The 24,425-nt window shown below is 36.3% G+C and overlaps 1 protein-coding gene across 1 annotated transcript; it reads left to right on the forward strand.

Annotated features, from left to right (window-relative positions):
* Positions 1-271: 271 nt before the first annotated feature.
* Positions 272-21,783, forward strand: LOC137233861 (muscle segmentation homeobox-like). Its single transcript, XM_067757338.1, has 3 exons — positions 272-1,478; positions 15,523-15,763; positions 19,567-21,783. Exons 1-3 carry the CDS (start codon positions 565-567, stop codon positions 19,948-19,950), a joined length of 1,539 nt encoding a protein of 512 aa, XP_067613439.1. The 5' UTR covers positions 272-564; the 3' UTR covers positions 19,951-21,783.
* The last annotated feature ends 2,642 nt before the right edge of the window (positions 21,784-24,425 follow it).

Raw genomic sequence — 24,425 nt, forward strand, 5'->3', positions numbered from 1 at the left:
GTGTTTATGTGAGAGAGCGAAATCAAACAGAGAGCAAACAACGGTAGAGCGCTCATGCAATTGTTAGTTTACTAGTGGTGTAAGATGCGGCATGCGGTTGAATGTGTGTGTGTGTGTGTGTGTGTGATGCGTTTCAGCCGTGGTCGTTGAAGAGTATAGACATCGCAGCAATCAGTCGCTGATTACATTCAATTATCACATTGAGGTATATGATTCGCATACATTGAGCCCTATCGCACAGTTGGTAACGTACACTCGTCAAAGTAAATTGTATAAATGTGTAGAGCGCAGAAATTTCTTGTCTTTATTGTAGGATACGAAAAATAAATAAAAACACTAATTGATCAATTATAAAGTGATAAGAACAAGATTGCGAAAAAAGAAATATATTTAAGAATTCGAATTGAAAAAATAAAAAGAATCTATGTGTGTTAATAGTAAGAAAAAAATTGTGCTGAAAAATTAACCAAGTGTTGGTGAATACAAAAAAAAAAAAAAAAACTAAATTGAGCTCGAAATTTTTAATTAAAACGAGATTTAGTAAGCAACAAAAAAAACATAAAAATGTCGAGCGTTCAAGTGTCGCAGCCGCCTACTTTAACACAGCAGCAACATCAACAACAACAACAACAACAGCAGCAACAACAACAAATTTCACATTTTCTCAATCATATTGCTGCGGCACAACAACAACAACAACAACTAAACTCCTCACCCCAACGCAACGATTATCATAACGATAATAACACAAGCTCAATCCTTTCGCCACTTTCACCTGCACGCTCAAGTTCAAGTCATTCATCAAACTCACCGCGTTCAACAACGGACTCACCATCTAATGGCTATACCAACAGTGCTAGTCCTTCCCAAACTGAAAGTCCTCAAGCTGTCTTACATTTACCACCCACCGCATCAAGTGCTGGTTTGCCGCTTATCGTCCCTCCAATACCCACATTACCGCACCTAACATCCTCGGCAGCGTCAAACAGTTTGCGTGATCAACGCATATTTCCACCGTCCGTTACACAAGCAACATTGCCACCGCCTCCAACAGCATCACAAACAATTTCAGCGCCGCCACGTTTGTATGACGCGTTCACATCAAATGCATTACCCGTCGGACATCCCGCTTTGGTTAATAGTTGCTATCCCATGCCTCACTTGCCACTAACAAATGTTATGTTAGCACAACAAAATGGCACCACAACGCCACCAGTCCCCACCGCGGCAACTCAGAGCCAACCGAAAAAATCTTTTTGTATTGATGCGTTGTTGGCTAAAAATCAAAATAATAATGAAACTTTGGATAATAGTGGGGCGAAAACATTTTCAGAGGATCGTTTAGCGGCTTTGCATTATGCGCGTGAAAATGTGGAGCTGAATCAAGCAATTGCCGCCGGCATAAGTGAACAGGAGGCGTTGCAGCGAATAAGAGAATCCGGCGATTATGGCACACCAAGTCCCGATGGCATGTCGAGGTGAGTAGGTTGGGATATTTTATTTACGTCAGGGATTTGTAAAAAAAATTTTATCAGTAGGGTCTGAATAGAGTTCTCTAATAAGCAAAATGGCTTGACATATTTACCCACATTGTTAGGACATAGTTTTCAAAGCCATAGATGTCCAAGATATTGGGTTCGAAGCCAACAGCAACTTATTAGCTTCAAAAAGGTTTTGTAGATCTTTCCGAACAAATCCTTTTTCCATCTACCATGGAAGTCAACTAACGATAGGGCAAAGTAACAGTTTCGACGGCACATTTTTCGATACTACGCCTGCGCATCAGGTCTCTCTCCAATTAACTAGCTAAACGGCGGCAGCCGATGGGAATATTTATTTTTTTGCACTGGCTCAGCTTTTACCCGTGGAAACATGGCTGAGAGGCAATTTAAAAATCGTTAAAATTGTGGGTGCCAATCCTCGAATAACACCTTTTTTCTGATGAAGACCACGTAAACTTTTTAAAGACATTGATTTCAGGGCATGTATCTGAAATATCCAGAGTCTTTCAAGAGGAGGTACAGTTGCCCGGCTAATTGATTTCTCGTAATGGAAGAGGTTGATATCACTGCCCAGCTATTAAAGCGATTAAAATACTCCCGTGGAAGGAACTCCTGTCATAAGATGAGACTTAAATCCACAACCAGCAGTCAGGTTATTACCAGAAAGTATCGGAGAGTACCGAACTCAATCGTGCATTGGACTGTCCATATCCGGAAAACTCATTAGGCCTTCGGAGAGTATTTGTGCATTTAAAACCACAACAACAACCACTACCATTTAGGAAGCACGATAGCCTGGTCAAGTCAGAACGATTACACAGCATTGAGACGTTTACTGCTGTGGCTATGGAGGAGGAGTGTAATTCGGAGTTGTGGTGTTTGGTTTTGTAGTGGGAAATAATTTTTTCTGTTAAGTGCTTTTGTTCACGGTTGTGAACGAGCGTTTCGCCACGATCCCTATAATGACTAGGTTTTTCAATTTTTCAGTACAACATTTACTTATACCTGAGCAACAATAGACGATGCGGGCCAAGGGACGATTGCCACCAACATGCTTGACCACTCCATCAAAATCGTGCTTGACCACTCCAACCAAATCGATCACTTCGGAGCGGACATGTATAGCCTAGTGGGTCCTGAATGTTTGTCTCAGACTTCTGCCTTGTTTCAGCCAAGATACGCAACCGACTCTGTGCACTGAAAGAGCTGCAGGCAGTAACCCAATGCAAGTTTGAAGTTAAAAAGCTGATCTGGAAACAGACAGCTGATGATTACTCCACTCCGGCCCTACAGATCACAGCCATCTTTTATCTAGACGGCAGAGTGTGCTTGAGTTGTGAAGAGAACACTTTTTCTTATTGCTATGTAGCGAGGGAGAGAGTGGCGGAAACCACGGACGGAGAGTGGGCAGTGACTACATGAGAGTTCTTTTCACGGTCTTTTTCAAAATTTTGGCCAATCGAAAGTCTGCTTCGTGATAGATTTACAAGGTCTGAAGATATGCGCGTACTGAGAGAGGCAATTCATAACTTACTTGGCGGATCGACTTGTTCCCTTCCGACTGTGAATGGCATCTGCTAAGACAGATTAGTCAGCTCAGACGCTTTTCATGGTAGAAATATATACGAAAGTTTTTCGAAACCACTGCCGAAAGGCGACACCGTTAACAGATATTTTCTAAAGTATTTTGATGTTAGTAGTTCCGTCATTTCAGTGGGAGATCTTTGATTAAAGTCCAGCATGTCAAAGCTACACACCGCGACCACAATTTATAGCTCAAAACTACACCTTTTTTTTCAAAAAAAAAAAAAAAAAATTGACAGAGGTGGGACTTATAAAAAGAACCGGGAGAATTAAAAGAGTTTAGAACAGAATTGATCTTATACAGAGCTTTTATTAAAAGCAGACATTGCTTGAACATTCTCTTTGAGTCTTGCCATCAGTCACCCCTAGTTACGTATTTCTGTGTTTTGTTCTGGGCTATGTTGATATCTTGCGGTCTCTGTGGTGGGTGTAAGCGTGCTCTGTCTACCACAACGAAGGTCATGGGCTCAAATCTCGGGCAAAGCAATATTAACATGTAAAGGTGTCTAAGTGCGGGTGTAACCGAACATTATATACTCAGCGTGAGCTTCAATTGTACATTTCATTTCAGATAAATTATTTTTCTACATAACACGTGGCACCGCCCGTTAAAAAAAAATCTCTCCCCATTTCCTCTTGCAATAAAACTTGATAAGTGAAATATCATTGATTCAAAACAATTTTTTACTAAGTTATAGCTTATTATTCTAGTCTATGACCCTTTCAAAAATCTTTTATATAAAAGTGGGTGTGGTCTTTAACCGATCTTGTCGATTTTTCCTAGAAATATTTCCTGCTATAGGAAAAATTTGTGTACCGAATTTTATTACGATCCGTTAATTTTTCGTCGAGTTATGGCTCCCGAAACATAGAAAATTGCTTAGTCATAAAAGGGGCGGTGCCACGCCTATTTTTTTAAATTTGAGCTTTTTCCCATTTATTGTTATAAATCCACTTGGGAAGTGAATTGCCATTGATATAAAGCTCTTTTTTGCAAAGATATAGCTTATTTTATTCGTCCACGATCCTTTTTAAAATCTTTTATATAAAAGTGGGCGTGGTCCTTAAGCGATTTCGTTAATTTTTCTTCAAATCATTCCTTATTGTAAAGGCAACCTCTCTGCCGAGTTTTGTTACGATAGGTTTAACGATTTTTGATTTATGATTAATAATATTTGTAAAATTGATTTTATCATAAGTGGGCGGTGCCACGCCCATTTTGAAAGATTTTCCAAATTTTTATCAAGAGTCTCAATATCAGTCCACGTGTCGAACTTCAACATTCTAGGTGTATTATTTACTAAATAATCAGGTTTTTTGTGTTTTCCAAAATTTTATATATATAAAAAGTGGGCGTGGTTAACATCCGATATCGCTCATTTTCAATACCAATCTATTCTGGGTCCAGATAAGCCAGTGTTCCAAATTTGGTAAAGATATCTCAATAGTTACTCAAGTGATCGTGCTAACGGACGGACGGACGGACATGGCTCAATCAAATTTTTTTTCGATACTGATGATTTTGATATATGGAAGTCTATATCTATTTCGATTCCTTTATACCTGTACAACCAACCGTTATCCAATCAAAGTTAATATACTCTGTGTGCAAAGCACGCTGAGTATAAAAATATAGCAAAACGTTCTTTCTTTTCTTTATGAAAAATAGTTTTTCTAAGTGAAGACGCCCCTCGGCAGTGGTTTGGCAAACAAACCATGAAAAGCTTCTCAGTGAAAACTCAATTGCTTGCAGATGCCGTTCGGAGTCGGCATCAAACATATAGGTCCCGTCCCGCCAATTTGTAGGGAAAATAGAAAAATAGCACGACGTCAATCACAATGCCACCAAGTTTTGAGGTGTCTATTGTGGACGGAACCCCCGGGGGAAAGAGGAATCCCTATTGTAACCCCGACTCGGACGTCTGGTTCACGATTGGATCAAAATTTAATGACGGAATAACGGGGGCAGGCATTTTTGGGCTAAACTTCAAGAAATATATGCAATAGAAATTTACAATAGAGAATGTCTATGAAGGGGCTTATCCTCGAGGAGTATCCCCATTATGTCAGGAAGCCAGGCAGCTTTGTGTGCCTTGCATTCATACGCACTTACTTCTTAGCTGGTGGATGAATGCATTTTGTTAGGATGATCCCTGGGCATCAGGGACATGAAAGTAATGCACAGGAAGACCACCTAGCAAAGCGCAGAACAAAGGCAGGCCAAGTTATTTCTACTCCCAGCAACGAGAATATCAGCCAAGCTCATAAACCTAAGCAGAGAGCACCTACGAACTCTCACTGAGTACTATACAGGACATTGTAGTTCACGCCATCACCTAAGTAAATTAAATCTACATATCCGACAAAAGAAACTGTCTCTTTTGTGAGTTGGAGAACGCGTCGCTCTACCGAGGCAGAGACACTCCCATCTGGTGGCGTGACTCTTAATTCCTTCGTGATATGGGGTAAAAAGCCTGAAGAAGTACTTATTTACAATAAAAGCCTACACATACAGTACTAGGCTGAAAGGTCAAGCACAATAGATCTAAATAACGGTCGTAGTGCATCGAGGCTTAATTACAATAATAGTAACTTACTTACTTGGCGGCCACCGTGGTGTGATGGTAGCGTGCTCCGCCTACCACACCGGATGCCCTGGGTTCACACCCCGGGCAAAGCAACATCAAAATTTTAGGTTTTTCAAATTAGAAGAAAATTTTTCTAAGCGGGGTCGCCCCTCGGCAGTGTCTGGCAAGCGCTCCGAGTGTATTTCTGCCATGAAAAGCTCTCAGTGAAAACTCATCTGCCTTGCAGATGCCGTTCGGAGTCGGCATAAAACATGAAGGTCCCGTCCGGCCAATTTGTAGGGAAAATCAAGAGGAGCACGACGCAAATTGGAAGAGAAGCTCGGCCTTAGATCTCTTCGGAGGTTATCGCGCCTTACATTTATTTTTATTTAACTTACTTACTTAAAATGACATATCGTTAAAAATTATGTCCTTCTATAGTTATCAGCTTGATAGTAAGTCTTTTTTTTATAATTTACCACACCACACACCTAATAGTAGTCTCTGCTAAGAGTTATTCATCTTTCAATTTCTGATTCCAGTTGGTAACTAGAAATATTAAGACTCAATGGCTTACATTGAATTATTAACAGATTAAATCATTGAATTTGTAATCATAATAATGATATAACAAATCAATGATAACATAATCAATAGCGCAACGACGTGCTCTGCGTCAGCGTCAAATACTTGTATGTGTGTCCTATATACATATGTATACACATTAGAGCGGGTCAAATTTTTTGCCCATCAGGAGTATAGCAAAAACGTAATCTACAGATGATTCTAAGAAAAATTGTTGAAGACACCATAGCTCTAAGTCCGATTTCGAGGTCCCCACTTTTGCAATATAGATATTTTGCATTTGGCCAAAAAATCTTCATAGCTTCTGGTAGAATTATAGGAAAAATATCGTATTGGGCTTATTTTAAAGGTATTTTACGTACATTTCAGAATCTATATATAGTGTTTAGTCTTGAACACATCGGCAACGTGCAATAGATAGAACAATAACAGACACAGTGGAGCAAACGAAATTTTCTTAGCAAAAATAAAAACATAAAAATTTTAACATCGGACAAAGGTAAAAAAACGGTGGCAATGAAAATTGACGAATATAATGAAAAAATTACAAATATTTTAAATGACAAAAATACGTATAGAATTCTAAACAAAGATCCCACATCAGGATTACAAGCTAGGAACAATAATCTAGTCGAAAAGCTGTTTAAAAGGGAACTTGTAACAAAGGCCGAAAGAAGCAAACTTACATCTAATACGTCGTTACCGCCAGAATTTATGGCTTAACCCAAAACACATAAGGAAGGATTACTACTTAGACCGATATGTTCGGCAATCGGATTGCCATCGTACGGATTATGTAAATATATTACGGATATACTCAAAAATTTAACAGCGAACTCCATATATAATATACGAAACACGCTAGATTTTAAAGAAAGAGTAAATAATGCCTACATAGGTGATGACGAAAAACTTATATCATTTGACATTATTTCTCTATTCCCGAGTATACCTATACAATTAGCACTTGACGTTATTTTAGAAAAATGGACAATAATACAAGAACACACAATGATATCAAAGCAATTATTTATGGAAATAGTAAAATTCTGTATTCAGGAAAGTAGATATTTTAAATACAACGACACTATATATACGCAAATAAAAGGCATGCCAATGGGATCACCTGCTTCGCCAGTGATTGCAGACATAATAATGGAAAAACTTTTGGAAAACACATTGGAAAAATTGGGATGCAAACCAAGATTGCTTACAAAGTATGTCGATGACTTGTTTGCAATAGTAAGTGAAAAGGAGGTACAAAACACTTTAAACGCGCTAAACTCTTTCAACAAAAGTATACAATTCACCATAGAACTAGAACAAGATGGAAAATTACCCTATCTGGATTCAATGATAAACAAGTAGGGAAATGTACTCAAATTAAAGTGGTACAATAAACCGACGGCATCAGGATGAATCGTCAACTTTTTTTTTAACACCCAAAGGCGATGATACGAAATACAGCAATGGGCTGTATTCGAAGGATGTTACAAACGTCAGATGAGATGTACCACAATCAAATAGAAAAAGAAATATTTGTGTTACTAAGGAATAACGATTTCCCCGATAAAACTATTAAAAGCTTATTAAATAAATTAAAACACCAAAACCAAAAGCAAAAATCCGAAAACCCAGTAATTTTCAAATCAGTTATTTATGTACCTCAACTCTCTGAACGACTCGCGACATCAGATTGTTACAATAAAGAAAATATTAAAATAGCACACAAACCAATAAATACCTTGAAAAACTTTCTCAAAAAACAAAATCTAAAATACCCGAAATATACACCAAATTTTGAAGAAACAAAGCTACTCCAGCAAGGACAACATTAGAGCAAACGTTTCACTCTAGAAATGTTACATATCGTCGACAAAGATACAAACATTAGGCTCAATTATAAGACAGATATAGCGAACTGCGCGCACAGCTACAAATATTTACTTTCCAACAAGACAGTACACAGCTCCACGTCAGACAGAGCAGACGTGTAAATAAATGCAATGTTTGTACATATATTTTGTTCAATTTTATAATTTTTAATATGTACAATTGTCAATGTTTTATTTATATTATAATATAGTAGTTAAAAGTTCATTTTAGGCTAATTTCTCATAATTTAAGCTTGATATCTCTAATAAAATGCATAAACACTATAGATATTAATACAGATTCTGAAATGTCCGTAAAACACCTTTAAAGTAAGCCCAATATGATATTTTTCCTATAATTCTATCAGAAGCTATGAAGATATTTTGACCAAACCCTACATTCAAATGCAAAATATCTATTTTGCAAAAGTGGTGACCGCGAAATCGGATTTAGAGCTATGGTGTCTTCAGCAATTTTTCTAAGAATCATCTGTAGATTACGTTTTTGCTATACTCCTGATGCTTAAAAATTCATCCATACAATTTGAACCGCTCTAATGCGCATATATATGTAAATACATGTTAGGTTATTTTATATACACCATTACAAGGCAATCTCAAAATAACACTCAAATATGCGCTTCTTAACAAAATTAAACCACAATTTATAAAAATAATCAACCAATTGAAAAATGATTTAAAGTTGACAAATCGCTTTAAGTCGATAAGAGCCAATTAGCTTTTAATTCATTTTTACATGTAAACAAAGTCGTACAAATAAGTAATGATATGCTTAATATGGTGATGGAGTGAAATGCTCCTTAAAGTGTTTACATTATTATTAAATACACTCATTCATTTAAAGGTACTCTTAGTGCAAATTGATGGAATTGATTAATATTTTTCCTTATTAATATTTCTCTTAATTTTCACACTCATGAAATTTTACGAAATATTAATTAATTTTTAATGTCAGTTATTTCAAGTGGATCTTATTTATTGATATAAGAAATCATTTATTGATATAGTTTGACATCGGTAATGACATTTAAGTTTCGAGTGCAAAGTGAAATTTTAAATTTTGATACAGTTATTTTGAAATATAAATATATTTAATAATAAAAATAAAATAAAAAAATTTTAAGCACTTCTTTTATATAAATGGACAAAAATCAGCGGAAAATGTCTCCTTATATAAAGACATATTCTTGCTAAACTTTGATTTTGTAAATTTTGACAAAGAAATTGCAAGAATATTTATGAGAAGTAAAAATATAAAAGTGGAGCGCACATTACTTGGAATGGAAAGTTGGTAGGAAAGGAGATATTATTAGTCAATCAATTGCGCTCCACCTTTATATCTTTACTTCTCATAAATATTTTTGCAATTTCTATGTCAAAATTAAAAAATCAAAGTTTAACAAGAATATGTCTTTATATAAGGAGATATTTTTCGCTGATTTTTGTCCATTTATATAAAGAAAGAGCTAAAATGTTTTTATTTTATTTTTATTTTCTCCTTTTCTTACATTTTCTTGGTGTCTTATCCTATCTGTGAAATTTTACGCTTTTAGCTCAATGAGAACTTACATAAAAATCAATCCCAAAATTCCCTCCGTTCCGTTTGATTTCTCTAAATATCTCAGCCCGTGCGCCCCCTAGCGAAACTTTTTGTATTGTGTCATCGACCTCTGAATTAAGCTCTAAATTTTTAGCCTCTAGCTCATCGAGAAGTTACTTAAAACCCGGTTTCAAATTTCCAAATTATTATCTAATTTTTTCAATCCGTGCGCCACCTAACAGAATTTTTACTACTTTTGTTCCTTTGTCATGGTGTCTTAACCTGTCTCTCAGGTTTCATGTTTGTAGCTCTTTGAGAAGTTACTTTAAAATCGATCTCAAAACACCAAATTTCCAAATTCTTATCTAAATATTTCGATCCGTACGACAACTAACGGAATTTTTTTTCTTAAATTCTCTCGGCGTCTTATCCTATCTGTGAAGTCGTACTATTTTTCTAAATATATCATCCCTTGCGCCCCCTAGCGAATCTTTTTGTTCGTGTCATCGGCTGTCATCGACCTCTGAATTAAGTTTGAAATTTCAAGTCTCTAGCTCATGGAGAAGTTACTTAAAAGTTGGTTTGAAAATTTTGAAAATTCTTATCTAAGTATTTCAATCCGTGCGCCACCTAACGGATTTTTTGCCTTTTGTTGCATTGTCATTGTTCTAACCTATGTTTAAAGTTTCACGTTTGTAGCTCAAATTTCCGCTAATTTACCGTTTTTTACAATTAGTGGCAGTGGCGTAACTATACCATCGGCGGCCTGTGACAAATTCTTTTGATAGGACCCTATCAATAAAAGTCGTCACGTTGTATTCAGTTTAATTTTAATAAACTTCGAGATTTTCAGCGTACTCAATTATTGTATATGTCCCACTTATGGCCATAGGCCCCCTTTCGTAGCCAAGAGAGAATGGTGTGTAGTCCATGCTAGCCCATTGCGGAAACTGGAATGCATTTACAATGAAATAAAAATAACAATTTAATGTCCATTTAAGTATTCATTAAGAAGAATGTCTTTTTTTTTTTTAAGAATTCTGTTCCGCAAAAGTTTCTATAACATCATCAAAGTTTAAAGATAGATCTATACAATTTTAAACAGAATAGCCAAGTTACATAACATGTTTTGCTCATATAAGATGGTTTTAATCAATTTTAGTTTTGAAAACGATCGCTCAACACTAGCTGTAGTCACAGGAATTGTGAAAAATAACAGTAATGCAGTGCATACTTCAGGAAAGCTGCAAGACAAAATTACTTTTTATTATTAATAAATCAGAAAGGTCTCTAATACACGACGAATGTTCTATTTCTTTACCTTTCACTATCTTTTTTATATAACTCTACAAATTCTAGATCTTTTTTTTATAGATCAGTGTCATTTAAAACTTCTAAATTGGAAGGCTGCAAAACACTGGAATTTGAAACAATTTCATTTATTGGAATGAAACGCAATTTCTGTTGGTTTATGTTCAATACTCGATAAAATATGTTCACTTTGAAAAAATCTTTCCGGATCTTGCAGACGCTCAACTTCGCAAATCTCAACAAAAGAACGTTTTACCATCCTCTGGCGTGTTTTAGAAAATTCAGGGGTGATGGACCATTTCGCTTCCATTAATAAATTTTCAAATTCATCTCGATACCTTTCCAATTCTTCTAGACAAATTTTTAAACGTTTTAAAACATTTGTAAGATCGGTGGCTTTAGACTGAAGTGCTTTAGAGTCTGCATCGGTAGTAAGTAAGATCTTTCAAAGGAAAACCAATAACATAACAAAATTGTAGTTTTCGATTTTCTTTTTGAGTGAAACCGCTTAATTTTTTTTCATGTGATTTGCAATTTTTCGTTAGCCAAAAACGACATCAAAACGTCCTGCCCATCTAGTAGGGTTTATTGTTTTTAATGTTATTGAATTTTGGATAAAAAATTTGATAAAATATTTCATCTTTTGATACCATGCCCAAAAAAATTATAAATTTGTTGAATTGTTTGAAAAAAAATCATGCATATCAATAACCTCTCTCACGTAACGACTATATCTATAACAAGTAAGGAAGGCTAAGTTCGGATGTAACCGAACATTACATACTCAGCTGAGAGCTTTGAGACAAAATAAGGGAAAATCAGCATTTAGCAAAATGAACCGAGGGTAACCCTGAAATGTGTTTGTATGACATGTGTATCAAATAAAAGGTGTTAATGATTATTTAAAACGTAGTGGGCCTTAGTTCTATAGGTGGACGCCTTTTCGAGATATCGCCATAAAGGTGGACCAGGGGTGACTCTAGAATGTGTTTGTCCGATATGGGTATCAAATTAAAAGTATTAATAAGGGTTTTAAAAGAGAGCAGCCCTTAGTTGTATATGTGAAAGAGTTTTCGAGATATCGACCAAAATGTGGACCAGGGTGACCTAGAACATCTTTTGTCGGGTACCGCTAATTTATTTATATATGTCATACCTGCCAAGATTCCAAGGGCTTTTGATTTCGCCCTGGAGAACTTTTTCATTTTCTTCTACTTAATATATTATATATATATATATTAATATATATATTAATATGTTAGATGTCACACCCAGTTTACAAAGTTTTATCTAAAGTTAAATTTTACGTCAATAAACCAATCCAAATACCATGTTTCATCTCTTTTTTCATATTTGGTACAGAATTATGGCATTTTTTTATTTTTGCGTAATTTTCGATATTGCAAAAGTGGGCGTGGTCATAGTCGAATTTCGGCCATATTTTATACCAAGATAAAGTGACTTCAGATAAGTACGTGAACTAAGTTTAGTTAAGATATATCGTTTTTTGCTCAAGTTATCGTGTTAACGGCCGAGCGGAAGGACAGAAGGTCGACTGTGTTTAAAAACTGGGCGTGGCTTCAACCGATTTCGCCCATTTTCACAGAAAACAGTTACCGTCATAGAATCTATGCACCTACCAAATTGGAATTCACAAGGATTGGAAAATCTGTGTTCGACTTATGCCCTTAAAAGTATTTTATACGAATTAAATGAAAAAGGGCGGAGCCACGCCCATTTTGAAATTTTGTTTTATTTTTGTATTTTGTTGCACCATATCATTACTGGAGTTGAATGTTGGCATAATTTACTTATATACTGTAAAGATTTTAAATTTTTTGTTAAAATTTGGCTTTAAAAATTTTTTCGTCATCCGATTTTACTAATTTTTATTTAGCGCACATATAGTAATAGGAGTAACGTGCCTGCCAAACTTCATCATGATATCTTCAACGACTGCGAAATTACAGCTTGCAAAACTTTTAAATTACCTTCTTTTAAAAGTGGGCGGTGCCACGCCCATTGTCCTAAGGTTTAATAATTTTCCATTTTGCGTCATAAGGTCAACGAACCTACCAAGTTTTATCGCTTTATCCGTCTTTGGTAATGAATTATCGCACTTTTACGGTTTTTCGAAATTTTCGATATCGAAAAAGTGGGCGTGGTTGCAGTCCGATTTCGTTCATTTTAAATAGCGATCTGAGATGAGCGCCCAGAAACCTACATACCAAATTTCATCAAGATACCTCAAAATTTACTCAAGTTATCGTGTTTACAGGCGGAAGGGCGGACGGACGGACAGACGTATATGGCTAAATGAATTTCTTTTTTCACTCAGATCATTTTGATATATAGAAGTCTATATCTATCTCGATTAGTTTATGCCGTTACGGATTACCGTTATGCGAACAAAGTTAATATACTCTGTGAACTCTGCTCAGCTGAGTATAAAAATTAAACAATATCGTTTTGTTTAGTTTGGTTGAAAAGCTTAACTATTAACTTGAAATTGTGTTATGTTCTTTAGTTGTCTCACTTTGGATTTTAAGCAGAAATTAAAAAAATACACTTTTCAAATAAAATACTCAGGTATAATGTAAACAAAAATTTTCGAGCTCGCGGCCTTTTGGCCGGGGCTCTCTTGGCCCGGGGCCCATGACATTTTGCCATCCCTGCCACCCCATTGTTACGCCACTGTTTACATAGGTCCCGTCACGCCAATTTGAAAATTGAAGAAAAATCTAATTGACTAGTTTTCGAAATGCAAGTGGAAGAAACTGCGCAGTACTGCTTGCCCAGGCACTGAATTTGAATTAGTCTTGATCTTCCAGTAGCGTACATATCAAAATCATGAATGATGATAGATAGATAAATATTTTTTAACAATTTTGTGATCTGTAGTGCTTTTCTGTAATTTTATTCGATCGACCATGAATTGAAGTGATTGATTTGATATCATCATTACGTCGTACTCATTTGAAAAAGCAATCATAAATTTTTAATTACTCGATTTGACGTCACTATAATTAACAACCTTGTCAATTTTTTTTACAGAATAGAGCTACTGGCATGTTGTTTGAAAATAGATAGATATTTCCGGGACCACACATCCGATTGTAATTCCAAGTGAAGTTATTATCTCCAAACCCTTATGGATGGGAAGATGGTGAGAGCCTCCACACTCTTAACTAAACCAAGTGAACCTTTTCCCCAATTTATGGGGTGTTATGTCAAGAGCTTGCCGTCGTGGTTTGGTGGTACCGTGCTTTTTTTACCACACCGAAGGTCCTGGGTTCAATTCCTGGGCAATCCAACTTTGAAAGTTAAGAAAAACGTTTTTTTAATTGGAGAAAAGTATTTTTTTATAACTGGGGGTCACCCATCGGCATTGCTTTGTCAAACATTACGAGTGTATTTCTGTCTTGCAGATAACGTTCGGAGTCGGCATGAAAAATTCAGCCAATTCATAGGAATATTTACGGACGTAATCGGGCCAAGTGTGAAGTTATTACTATTTTTTTTTATGTCAATATGGAGTAGCTAAACTTCGATATCCTCTTCCAACGACATTCGACGGTTTCTTTGTTGCTAAAACACCACGGGGAAAATTTGTACCTACAGTCAGGGGAAATCAAAGTCGGACGTTGCGAGGATTGATAAACTGCACTTTTAATACCGAAAATTTCTCAATTAAAACTTTAGCAAACTTGTCCCTAGTAGATGTACGAGACTCTTCTATTAAATATAATAGTTAGGTTAGGTTGAACTGTCCGGCCAATAAAGACCTCACGTAGACTGAATGTGTCCATAGTGTTACCAGAAATGGTTTGATGACCAAACGGAAGAACCCCTATCAGGTACTAGGACTTATGTTATAGAATAACTCTGCTCTCTTGGCAAATACTAGAACTTTTCTAGGACCTAGCTCAATTGCTGTCTAGAGATCTGGCAACTCTGCCGCCACTTGTAACTAGAGCCTTGACCTGGCGAGCGCAGGACACGAACACAGAACGTGCTCAACTGTTTCTCAGCTCGCTCTTCCTACACCTGCTGTTACTGACGAGACCTAACTTATAAGCATGTGACGCCAGAAGGCAGTGCCCAGTTGGTATGCCCATCGCGTCTTCTCTCTTCAGAGATATGGGCCACTTTGTGAGTCTAATATCGTAGGCTTTCCACATGATCTTGGAAATTTTGCAGCCCCGTTTTTTTTTCCACGTCCTTCCTGCATTCTCCAAGATTGATTCTTAGCCATTCTATAAAGCCGGTCATCTGCAGCATAACAGGGAATATCCCATCTGAACGCGGCGATTGGAACTTGGCAGAAGTTTTTATTGCTCATTCAAATTTAGTATTCGTCATCAATCCTGGCACCTCTCACTCCGTATTAGGATTGTAGACGTGGTTACATAACTCTTGCGCATCATCAATAAATAAAATACTTATTGCAGTTTTTGCGGCGATTTTAACTATAGAAATTTGGTTAAAATTTTTATATTACCACAAATTCCTTATCAGAGTCATTTCTTTTATTTCAGATCAGAATCTCCAACATCTTCACATCGTTCTAGTCCGCCCATTAGTCCTGGCTGTGAGGATCAGCATCATATCGGCCTACCAATGGACTTCCATCATGAATTTAAGAAGCCTGTCCCTCCACATAGTCCAATTAGACCTCAAGACTTTCCACTGTACGCTGGCGGTCATCCATACCAACTATTGGCTCAAGGAGGATCAGCATTTCACCGTCCATTAGATCCAACCGGTAAACCTATACCTGTAAGTATATCTAAAATTTGAATTAAAAACAAACTGTAGTTTGTAAATAGAAATTATGCTAAGTATTTGTTAGTAATTTTTGACGAGAAATTGGAAATAGAAGAAGTTCTATGAAAGATGAAAGATCCTTTCTGTGATGCCGACGGCTAGTAGGGGGAGGTATACCGCTGATATATATGAGCTTTGTGTAGACATGGCCATAATGCAACGAATAAAAGTCCACAGGCTTCGTTGGCTCTGTTATGGTTTGAGAATAAATAAAAGATGCTCCGGTTCAGAAAGTACTCCTGTCTCTATCCTTATTTGGCAGAGGAAGGAAAGACCTCCTCTCTATAATTGTGGGATTTGTGGCAGTAGCGGATCGTGAGTTTGGTTGTGGGGGGGGGGGGGGGAATGGTATCACAAAGTTTCATAAATTTTGATTTATTTTTTTAAAGTGGTATTCATGTATAAATTCTCGACCTTTGGGGGGGGGGGGTGTTCCCTATTTGGCCCCCCCCCCTAGGTCCCCGCCTGATTTATAGTAAGAGTTGAAGACCCTTTGTGCTTGCAAATGCAACGGCTAAAAGCGCTTAGGCAGCTAAGTGCCATTAAATGACAAACGATAATTGAAAAGGACTATCTGTGAATGATTGGTTGGTGTGCCGTGGTTGACGTAATGAAAGGAATAAGTGTGCATCCGCTCCAACTGTATCCGTCAAGTACAAATAAAATGTTTATTATACCCCTCGGGATATTTATCTTTGAGTTCCAAGATACTCACGAAAAAGGGGCTTAAAATAAATTTCTTCTATTATGGTTTTGTCCGATCCGGAATATTGCAGCTGCAATATAAGATATTGTAACGATTTTTCTACAAATCCTCTTATTTGCCCTTTTGTTAAGTTCGAATCACTAAACTGTTGAATAAATAACTCCAATATTGAATAATGGAAAAATGGCCTTCATTAAAGTACTTCACAATAAAACTTATACTTTGCTACTCGCTGCCTTAATAACCAAACTGATAGATAACTCAAATAAAACTCTACTATTGGCCGCCAGATCGCGTGCTTAATCAAACTGATTGATAGCTCAACTCAAACTGAATTACAGCGCCTCTACATCTGCCGCCTTTTATACTCTTTGGTTTCCTCGTTCGCCTCTTCTAGACGCTTCCAGAATCTACTAGTCCAGTATCTCTCAAACTTCTCAGCTGTAACTACAATTGCACGATTTTATAGCTTCTCTCATACCCCATGTTTGTATGTGTGAGCGACACTTCCACAATTATAATTGCATACATTTAAGAGCATCTCAAATAAGATGTCTGCATATGGTTGTGCCTTGCTTCTCAGCTGCGTGTACCTACATATGTGTAGACATAATGATTGATTCGTTTATGTAGATACATAATGATTGAATTATTGATGTGAATTTTTGTAGTTTACAGTCTCTCGCGCACACATAGGCGTAAATGCATCTGTGTGTGACATCTCTCGGCTGCCTTATACATATATGTGTATACATGATTTGATTATTGACTGCTTAGCATGGATGGCCTTAGTGATGGTATAGCTAAGTGATGGTATAGCTAAGTGATGCTAATATCCGTGACAATATTATATTACATACAACACTCAATAAATGTCAGGGATTTCCAAGCCTTTTGATCTTTATAAAAATACAGAAAGAAATTCACGACACGGTCTCATTTTCTCTTTGTACAAGACGATGTCGTAAGGATAGAATGAGATGCCGTTTGCTTAAAAAAAAAACGAGCGGTGCTTATGGCGTTCCGAGCCTCTTAAAGGCACGATCTTAGCTCGTGAGCTTTACTAAGCATTCCTATACATTTAGGTGCTCGTGGTTACACACAGACAATATTCCAGTGCTATTGAGTCATACCAGTTATTTTGTTGGTAACGATATTATTCGGAAACTTTTGCATGCAAAATTCGAGTGGATATAAGAATTGCATGTTAAATCTTCACGGGTGTAAAGAATGTTACCAAAATAGAAACAACAGTGGTTGGAAGCGTGATAGATTGGCCTTCCACTCATGTAACTTGAACCTACTTAAACTGCAGGATAAAAGGCCAGATGAAATGCGGATGGAGTTGGATGAGAAAATGGAAATCTTTTATAATAGAAATGGTATTCAATCTTTGAGAATGGCACATGACCATTCAGAAAAGTGTAATTACGAAGGGAATTGAGAACGAGGTACTCTTCCAATTTGTGTGGCGCTCCGTTTTAATTTTTCCTACAAATTAGCGGGATGGGGTCTACATGTTTTACGCCGACTTTCTAATTGAAGAAACATGTTTATAATTTTTTTATATTGCCTTGCCGTGAGTTGAGCCCAGGGTCTTCGGTGTGGTAGTTCGCTATATCTTCCATATCCAACAGTATAATAAACGCAGATATGAGGGAGATGAGTAGCAAATGAATAGGTAGATGGAAAAGAGATTGGTGAGATGAGGTAGCGAAGTAGGAGGAGAAGAAGATAAAGATGAAGAGGGAAAATAAGAAGGAAAGGAAAAAGTAGTAGGAAATGTAAGGAAGAGAAATATTAACAAGGATAATAGCTGTTAAAGAAGGGATAGTGGAAGGTAGTAGGAACAGGGGGCGGGGAAGACAGAATACAGGAAGAAAAAAGAAGGGAAGGCAGTGGGAGTGGACTGAATAGGAAGGGTGAGGGAAAACAATGGATGATTAGAACAAAAAAATGGGGTTACACTGACCCACCTGTTGTTGTTGTTGTAGCAGTGCTTCGCCCCATTCAATAGGTTGGCCCACTCACAAATTGTCATAAATATCCTCTAACGGGAGTCCGAGGAAGCTTACTGTTTCAAAAGGCGTGGACCAGAGTGATGAGGCGTTGGATCCACATTACAATTGAAAAGATGGTTGGTGTCATGTGGAGACGTTACAAGCAGGACATTATGTATGTCGGGGTTGATTCTGGCTATGTAAGAGTGCACGGAGATGACTTCTTAAATCTCTAGAAAGCGGTGCCCGAGCGGCGAATGCCGAGATTTCTGGGTATTCAACAGAAACTATTTGTTCAGCATTTCAGTTCTCACCCTTGTGGGGAGTATTTTCTCCACACTGTGAAGATGGTGTTCTGGGGACATAGGAAGACAACCCATAGCGATCCTGAGAGCGGTATTTTAACAGGCCTGCAGTTTGTTTCAGTGTGGATGCCTCAGGCTCGGCAACAATATTGGGGACGCGTTGCATGCAAGCGGCCGGCCAATTGTTTTGTAAGTGGTAATGAGCATTCCTTTTTCTTTACCCTAAGTGGTGACTGCAAAATATTTGGGGATGTTTTTATGGCTCTGGATTTTAGGTACAATAGCGGATGCATGCTCGATAAAGTGTAGATCCTGATCAAACGTGACACCCTGTGTTTTTGGATGAAAGACAGTGCGTAGCGGATTGCCATCGACTTGGATGTAGTACACTATGCTATACTGGGTTGCATAAAATGATAAAGAAGTTTAGTGCATTGAAAAGGAAAAGGATGGAGGTGGAGAAGAGGAATCGGAAAGGAAGTGTATGAGGCGGGGGGAAACGAACTTCGGGAAGTGGGGGAAGAAGAGAAACCAGGAAAGGAAAACGGGATAAATAAGAGCGCAGTTAAAGAGACTGAAAGGGAGGAATGGAAAGAGTTAGGGCAGAAGTAAAACTGCAAAGAAAAAAAGCGGTAGAGTGATATTTGCTTAAATGAAGGCAGGGTTTCCTTGTTCAATATAAATCTATCAAACTATTGCGCACAATAGCTAACATAAGATCTACACTTCATCATCTCTTTACAGTTATCCATGGGCCACACATTCATGCCTTCTCACCTTCAATTCGAATTTTTGGCTCGTGCTGGTATGCTGCATCATCGCATTCCCGAATTGGCCGCATATCCACATCATGCCATTTTGGGTAAAACACGCCGTCCTCGCACCGCCTTCACATCACAACAGCTGCTCGAACTCGAAAAGCAATTCAAACAAAATAAATATTTATCCCGTCCGAAACGTTTCGAAGTGGCCAGTGGTTTGATGCTATCTGAAACGCAGGTGAAAATTTGGTTCCAAAACAGACGTATGAAATGGAAACGTTCAAAGAAGGCACAACAGGAAGCGAAGGAACGTGCCAAACATCAGCAACAACAACAACAACAACAGAATGCAAGTAGCAACAGTTAGTTATTGAATGATAAATTTGTATTGCGAAATCGCGTACACAAATTGAGCCATTACAGCAAATATACAAAGTATGAATCTAGCAGCAGCATTGCCACGGAAAACAACAACACCAAGTGCAGATTTGATAATTATAATTCTAGTCAAGTACGCGCAACGAGCAGCGAATTGGGCGCTTTGTAAGGTATCCCGATGACTTGGCGCTACTCTGATATGAACTATTCGTATTTGTTGGCTGATTTGCTTTTGGCTATTTGCTGAGAAAGCTGGTTTTAGTGGTTGCGGTTAGTGCCTCTTTTGCCCAACTGCACTTTTGGTGCGTGCATTGGCACTTGGCGTTACTTTGTTGTTGTTTGCTTTGTAATTATATATATATGATTTGATTAGGCCAAGATGTGCCCATGTGAATATGCTGATATCGGTTGTTAAGGACGAGTATTTGCCTATGTTAGCGATTAAATGGAGAACTAAATTGTACAGAGTTGGGCATAAGTCTGAAAGAGCAAAACAGTAGAGGAGAACGCCAAAAAATATTTCGAAGCCTCACATCCGAAATGTACATATAATACTATGTTCAAACAGAAAAATAAATTGAGGAAATTTCGATTTGAATTGAGTGCTGTTCATACAACTCCCCTGCAAAAACGCTCGCGTCAATCCACGTCATTTGACTGGTCATTTTACAGTCATAGGTTATATTCATAGTCACATTTGCATGGGCGTGGGTAAGTTTTGTGACCAAATTTTTTGTAGGGTCGATTTAGCTTACACAATAGTAATTTGATAGCTGGTTGGCTCATCTCTACAGCAAGAACATACCTTTGTTCAGACTGTCAAAATGAACACGCACATTATTAGGCGAATGAAATGGAATGAAAACATAAAACTTTGAAATTTTTGTGTGTTGTAAGAAAACGTGTTCAATGTTTTGGTTTCATTTTGAGTTTGCCATCTTCCTTTGACAATCTCTACTCCAGTGAAATGAAGGACATAAAATCAGCTGATGAGATGAGCCAACCATATAGTTCAGCCATGCGTAATTGACGTTTAAATATACTCAATAAACACACTTTGCATTGTTGCATTTGCAGTTTGAAACAATTTATTACGCAATTTTTTTTAAATTGGCAATTTATTATTACAATTTATTATATGAAAAATTGCGTAATAAATTGCCCAAATAGTATAAATTGCCAATTTGGTGTGTGTTTGAACCTAGTATAAGGCAGAGGGAGCGTGGCATTGAGTTCAAAGAGTCGTGTTTACTCACCGTTAATATTTTGATTGATTGAGTTGTTAAGAATGTTTCCAAATGCTGTGTAATGTGCAAAATGCCCATCGTTTATTATACCTTTCATGAAAATGAAATGGCATATTAATTCCGTCACGAAACCCAAAATTGTAAGTCCTCAAAGGAAAATAGATAGACCTACCATTAAGTATACCGAAATAATCAGGATGAAGAGCTGAGTTGATTTAGCCATGTCCGTCTGTCCGTCTGTCTGTTTTTATGCAAACTAGTCCCTCAATTTATGAGATATCTTGATAAAATTTGGTGAGCGGGTGTATTTGGGTGTCCGATTAGACATTTGTCGGGACCGGCCGGATCGGACCACTATAGCATATATCCTCCATACAACCGATTTTTCAGAAAAAGAGGATTTTTGCCATATCTTACTAAATTTAACAGATTGAAGCTTCAAACTTCACCATATAATTTCGTATATTGCACATATTGTTGCCTGAAAAAATTGATGAGTTCGGTCGTATATATAGTATATATCCCCCACAACCGATTGTTCAGATAAGAAACTTTTCGTAATTACTGCCCTATTTTAAGAGCTAAAGGCTTCAAATTTCAACGAATGCTTACGTATATAGCATATATTGTTGTCTCAAAAAAGCATAGAGATCGGTTGTATATATAGTATATATCTCATACAACCGATTGTTCAGATAAGAAACTTTTCGCAATTTCTACCCCATTTTAACAGCTATAAACTTCAAATTTCACCGATTGCTTACGTATATAGTATATATTGTTGTGTCAAAAAATCATAGAGATCGGTGATATATATAATATATATATGATGGTATATATAGTATATATATAGTATATATATATATTTTTTTTTTGCGATCTCGGCCCCATTTTAACAGCTATAAGCTTCAAATTTCACCGATTGCTTACGTATATAGCATATATTGTTGTCTAAAAAAATCATAGAGATCGGTTGTATATATATTATATACCCCATATAAACTCTAATTTTTGCCCCCTTTTTACGGCTAGAAGCTTCAAAATTCATCAAATTTCATCAAATAGTTAATATATGATTGTTGAAATACGTGATTCGTAGTCATAGTTTTTACACGCAGACCACAAAAAACCTGAGACTTTGCATCCTCACACAAAGTACCTACCTGTTTTTTATTTTATATTTATCTTAAAAATCGTTTAGGTATGTAGATCTGTTCACTATATATTTCTTATCTTATACAACCGATTATTCGGAGATTACGAACGGGATAAGATTATTGTTCAGCCCCATTCATGAAAGGTATGAAGGCTTCGGCACAGCCGAAGACAGTCCCGTTCTTATTTGTTTTTTATTTTTTTGGAAGTAAGTTGGAAGTAGGCATTTCGATACGAACAACAAATTGCATTGTGTGATACGACAAATTAATACTGTTTATTTAAGAAAGTTGTATTATGTAAATAAACTCAAAAATATTTGTAAGTATAGCTGTATATTGTTTTGCAATTGTAATTACGTAAATGTAGAAAATTTTATTAAAAAAACCAAATATAGAAATACGAAAAAGGATGTAACGTTTTTTTACTTTAACACGCTTAGGCCCGGTTTTTCTGTACAAGTTCAACTCAGTTTGTCAGTTAAACCACGCTTAAATTATTCTGCAGTTCCTCAGTCTACTTCAACTAAGTTTAAGCTGAGATTAAACGGCCGATCTGGCAGGGTTAACCTCTAGTTAACCTATCAATTATTTTCGTTCGCTGGAAATGGCGCCGAATATACCCAACAAGCGTTGGTTCTTGAGTACCATTACAGCTGATGTTGATAAATAGGCATACTTCTAAAATCTCAAGAGTTGTTTCGAGACAGTGGCTCAACTTGAGAACCATAGCGTAATCTGCAAAAGAAAAAAAATTGTTTATAAAGCATATGTTGAAAAATGATAGTTCCCATATTGTGGTTCTCTAATTGGATTCAAGTGTAAAATTCCAATACAACAGTATTTTCACGAAAATGAAATAAAATATATATGATTAAATTTTGATAATTTACGTTTCATTACACTCAGAGAAAAAATCGTTCTAAAACGAACGAAACAAGATCAAAATTAAAAAAATTCGCCAACAAAAGTCTGTTAAGTACGTTTTTTCTTAACTCGTGACCGATGGGCTTGTTTTAAGAACGGTTTTTCCAAGCACACCGTTCGTATTTATGACCAGTTTGGTATTGATGTGTGAACCTTCTGTGCTCATTTCAATCACTACTTGGGCTTGATTGAATATATTTCGTTCTCACGTTTCGAGAACGATTTGGGGTCGATTTAACATTTTTTGGTTTCGATTCAAGAACGGTTCGTGCTTCATTTTTGGTGAGAGGGGAAAGTATTTTTTTCAACAGGTACCCATTTATTATTATTAATAATAATGTTTTTGTCGTACATAAAAAATATTTATAACAAAAAAAATTTTACTAAACCGTTTTTGTTTCAAAATGCTATAACTTTTTCAAAAATTGACCGTTTGGGTTCTTTTTTTTTAATTTTTTTAAATGTAATTCTCGGAAAAAATACAAATAAATTTTTAAAGTGTTTTTTTTTTTTTAATTTTTCAGTTTTTCGAGATTTTTCGAATTTCGCCCATATTTTTTCTCATAAAAAACTTCAATCAATTCTGCAGTCATCCCCACTAATCCCGGAGTGGGCCGATTTTTTTTTTTATATTTTTTTTTATTTAATTGAAAAAAAAATTTTCAAAAATAAAAATTTTTTTTATCAATTTTATTTATATAAAAAAAATGTAAAAAAATGATTTTTAAGTATTCTCTTCTTTATATATTATGGTAATCTACGATTCAAATAACCAGGATTAATGACTGACAGCGAAAGCGAGTCATTTTAATAGTAGATTACCATAATAATACAAATTTAAAAAAAAAAGATCCCAAACGGTCGATTTTTGAAAAAGTTATAGCATTTTGAAAACAAAAACGGTGTTTTTTTTTAAATTCATAACTTTTTTTGAGTTGGATGAAAAAATTTGAAAAAATTTTGAAAAACGTCTTTCGTAAGCTAGAAAAAGAAGAAAAAAAACTTTCAAAATTGGTTCAAAATTGGTCGAAATGGGATGGAATACCCCATATATACTTAAAGCATTTCATAACGAGTTTGAGAATTACCTGTGCATATGTGAATGAAACTGAATGAAAAATAAGAGTTAAAAAAAA

The sequence above is a fragment of the Eurosta solidaginis genome, chromosome 5, assembly GCF_040869045.1.
Source record: "Eurosta solidaginis isolate ZX-2024a chromosome 5, ASM4086904v1, whole genome shotgun sequence".
In the NCBI taxonomy this organism is placed as follows: Eukaryota; Metazoa; Arthropoda; class Insecta; order Diptera; family Tephritidae; genus Eurosta; species Eurosta solidaginis.

What these genes read in the sequence shown, in the direction of transcription:
- LOC137233861 (XM_067757338.1), top strand. Translation starts at nt 565, where the DNA reads ATGTCGAGCGTTCAAGTGTCGCAGCCGCCTACTTTAACACAGCAGCAA. An exon ending in AGTCCCGATGGCATGTCGAG is followed by an intron (nt 1,479 to 15,522) that starts GTGAGTAGGTTG and finishes CTTTTATTTCAG; the next exon opens with ATCAGAATCTCCAACATCTT. An exon ending in CAACCGGTAAACCTATACCT is followed by an intron (nt 15,764 to 19,566) that starts GTAAGTATATCT and finishes ATCTCTTTACAG; the next exon opens with TTATCCATGGGCCACACATT.